The 3,627-nt window shown below is 45.3% G+C and overlaps 1 protein-coding gene across 1 annotated transcript; it reads left to right on the plus strand.

Moving 5' to 3' along the window:
• Nucleotides 1-182: 182 nt before the first annotated feature.
• Nucleotides 183-2,047, plus strand: LOC125281280 (calcitonin receptor-stimulating peptide 2-like). The gene is made up of 3 exons (XM_048213875.1): nucleotides 183-268; nucleotides 1,012-1,149; nucleotides 1,888-2,047. The coding sequence occupies exons 1-3, from the start codon at nucleotides 183-185 to the stop codon at nucleotides 2,045-2,047; spliced, it is 384 nt and encodes a 127-aa protein (XP_048069832.1).
• Nucleotides 2,048-3,627: the final 1,580 nt, after the last annotated feature.

The following is a 3,627-nucleotide window of genomic DNA, read 5'->3' on the forward strand; positions in this document are numbered from 1 at the left end:
ATTCATTATTGGTGAGATATACAAAAACTCAAAGAAATCACAAGAGATCCAAACTATTATTTTATACAAATAATAAAATATTTATCAATATGAACAAGAACATTGGGATTCACTATTATCAATGGGTTCATGGAAATTTTAACTGCTATGGGGATATCATTCTTCCCTTGCAGAGAGGTGTCATGGGCTTCTGGAAGTTCTCCCCATTCCTGGCTATTGGCATCTTGGTCCTGTACCAAGTGGGTACCCTCCAGGCAGCACCATTCAGGTAAGATCACCCTGCCAGGAGTGCACTCCCCTCCCACTGTTCCTAGCATCAAACAGCTCTGTTCTCTGGTGTGCTAAAAGGTTAACAACCAGCTCTCAGTGGGCGGTGGGGGGGGGGAGGTATGCATGCAACCTACATAAGAGTTTATTATAAACATTTTATACTATAGAGATTATACACAACTTAAAAACAAATGGTATATACTACACTTTACTGTGATTTTCATATGGTTTATTGAGCTTAATGGAATAGTCATTGCTGTTTACCAAACATTTGTATCTGTACCAAACCTATTTATCTAATTAAAGCCAATTTGAGAAATGATTGCATACTAATCTAATTTTCCACTGATTTTGTTCTTATTAGATCTAATACGTGACCTCTCAATCTAACTTCTCACCCTTACACAAATGTTTTCAGATTCAAACTAATGTAAGTTTTATCAGTTAATCCTTAAAAATACCTAATTTAACACTAAGCTTATAATATTCCTGAAAAATCTAACCATCACCTTCATGACCCTATATATTCTAGTTCCAGCAGTCCACGTCAAGGTCACCCTAGTGCCTGACTATTGGTGAATCCATGTTTTTGGAAGGACATTGGGCTCACGCCCGGTGCACTAGGATTTGGGGTGGCCACATCCTCAGGGAAAACACAGACAACAGGAAGCCTGGCTACTGATCCAGGGGAAGTGGTAGACAGGGGCCCAGAGCCTCTATTTGCCTTCTTCCCCTCTGTAGGTCTGCCATGGAAAACCCACTGGAACCTGCTACACTCACAGAGGATGAAATATGCCTCCTACTGACTGCAATGCTGAACGACTATGTGCGGCTGAAGGTCCGTGAGCTGCAGCAGGAGCAGGAGACTGAGGGCTCCAGGTGAGGCTCCCCACCCAGCTCGGCTCAGGGCATCCCCTCCCTCCTGTCATGCCCAGGAAGGCATATCCCAAGAGGTAAGAGAGAACACAGCTGGACAGGAGGCCAGCAAACTGCCATTGGTCACCTCAGCCTGGGACCCAGCTATTCTCAGGCCCCACTGACAATAGAGGTCACACAGAGACTGGTTAGAGCACATGGAAAAAAAGATCCCTTTCTGAAAGCAGTTGGGGAAGGTATGAAATCCCCCACTCTGGAAATTGGGCTGGTAGTACTGAGGGGACTTCCTAGCATTGAGGTCTTAGGACTGGTTAGTGTGAAGCTGGCAGACGGACTGCATATATCTCAGGAGATTTAGAAATTAGGTTTCGTGTACACCTGTACCTGGCCTTCATTCTCACCTCTTCCTCTTCTGGGTAAGTAATCTGTCCCCTAAGCCTTGCTTGATTTTCAGTTCATTATACCGGAAAGATATGCTGTTACAGTCTGCGTTCCATGGCCACTCACCCAGAGCCACTTTGGGCTTTCTGACACCCCTGGGAATGTCCATGGGAATGATCACAGCATTTTCCCCAGAAGCTTATGTATTTCTGCAGTGATCACTGTGACTAGGGAAAGACATACCGTTAACAGGTACCTCTCAGAGCAATACTGTTACCATGAATATCCCATGGGGCACATAGGATCTCTCTCTGACAGCCTCTCACTGACGGGCCCCTTTTCCTCCATCCTGCAAATCAGCATCACTGCCCAGAAGAGCCCCAGCAACAAGGCCCCCTGTGTGACCAATCCTCTGGAAGGCTTGCTGGCCAGAGCTGAGCGCATGGTGAAAAGCACCTTCAAGCCCACCAATGTGGGTCCCGAAGCCCTTGGTGGTCGTCACGAGGAACTCGGGGACTGAGCAGTGAAAGGACTCCAGGAACAAGGTGACTGCCCTTCTAGTGTCAGATGGGAGGATGGAACACCGGGTATTGCAGGGGTGCAGTCCACACTTTAACCCTCCAAGAGCCCACATAATAGAAAAAATCCACAGGGGAATGTGCCCACTCCAATGTCTGCAGAGAGAACAGGGAGTCCCAGTAGCTGAAATGCCTAGAATGTAGGTTCATTCCCCTGCATTTGACCAGTATCTCCCTGTGACACTGAAATCATCTGCCAGAAAAGATAGATCTGTTTATAATTGTGATTAATCTATTTTTTTTAGTTTGAAAGGTAATGACATGATTTGGGTCTAAACACTCTAATGTCATGTACATCTGAATTCAGAGCCAACTCTTGGGATCATGAACTGAGTTTGCCTTCTATTAGCTGTATGACCCCGGGCAGACACGTTTTCTGGGCCAATGTCACCATCTATGAAACAAGGGCAACAATAGTATCTATTGCTAGTATTAATATAAGACTGAATGAGATAATAGATACCAATATTTTCACAATTAATAAATTACTAAATTCTGGCTGTTCTTTTCTTTTTCTAGGTCATCATGAAGCGAACTCTACTTCTTTTAATTTATAATGAATACAACTCATAGGATAAGGAGCATGGAAGACACCTACATATGCATGCTTAATATTAAAAACACTCTTGTCTGAGATAAACTAAAGCTAAATAAAGATAGAATAAAATCATTGCAGTTACCAAGTGTGCATCTTTTTGTATTTAACTGTTCAATCAATGTAACAGCATGTCTCCCTGGCTTCTCTGGTAGCAAACATGGGTCCAGTCAGCCAACCTACTGATGTTGGCAGTCCTGCGAGACCTCAGGGGGACGGGGAGGAGCTGCCCGGTGGGTGTCTGGGGGCACATAATAAATACTGTGCCTGCACAGAACTCTTTGTTTGAAGAAATGTTGTCACTGCTGAACTTCATCAAGATAAGAAAGGGTTTTCGGCACACTTAAGCGGAGTCCCTGCTGCTGTTTATGGTGTTTCTCCCTGGAAAGCCGAAAGACCTGTGAACGCTTTGTGAGCAGGCTGACCCATGAAGCAAATGCAACAGGCTTGGGACGGGATGGGTCCTCACTATCCCTTACCGGAATTAGAACTCTATACATCTCAGAGACAATTCCCCTTTATTTTCAGAGTTCCCTGGTCCCAGCACCAGAGGTTATCTGTGCACTCCCCTTGACTCAGGTTTGCCCTCACCCAGCCCTGCCTTTCCTCCCCATAAGGACCTCTCCTACTCCCCATAGTCCCCAAAGCCCTTTAGAAAAATGGCTCAGAGTCTGAGATGCTGTCATAGACTGGCAGGCCTGACAGTCATTAGGTGCCAGCCAGTCCGACTATTCTTATTCTCTGGGGTGCTGAGAAGAAAAGTATGTTGCCCAAAAGCCTGCAATATGTTTAACAGACACATTCATACCTTTAACAAGTACTCATTGAGTGGCTGCTATTTGCTGGACACTATCCCAGGCCCCAGGAATACGGCGATGAACAGAAGGGACAAAACCCCTGCATTCTAACTGGGGGAGATTGGGGTGA

This window comes from Ursus arctos, unplaced genomic scaffold (assembly GCF_023065955.2).
Source record: "Ursus arctos isolate Adak ecotype North America unplaced genomic scaffold, UrsArc2.0 scaffold_67, whole genome shotgun sequence".
Taxonomy (NCBI): domain Eukaryota; kingdom Metazoa; phylum Chordata; class Mammalia; order Carnivora; family Ursidae; genus Ursus; species Ursus arctos.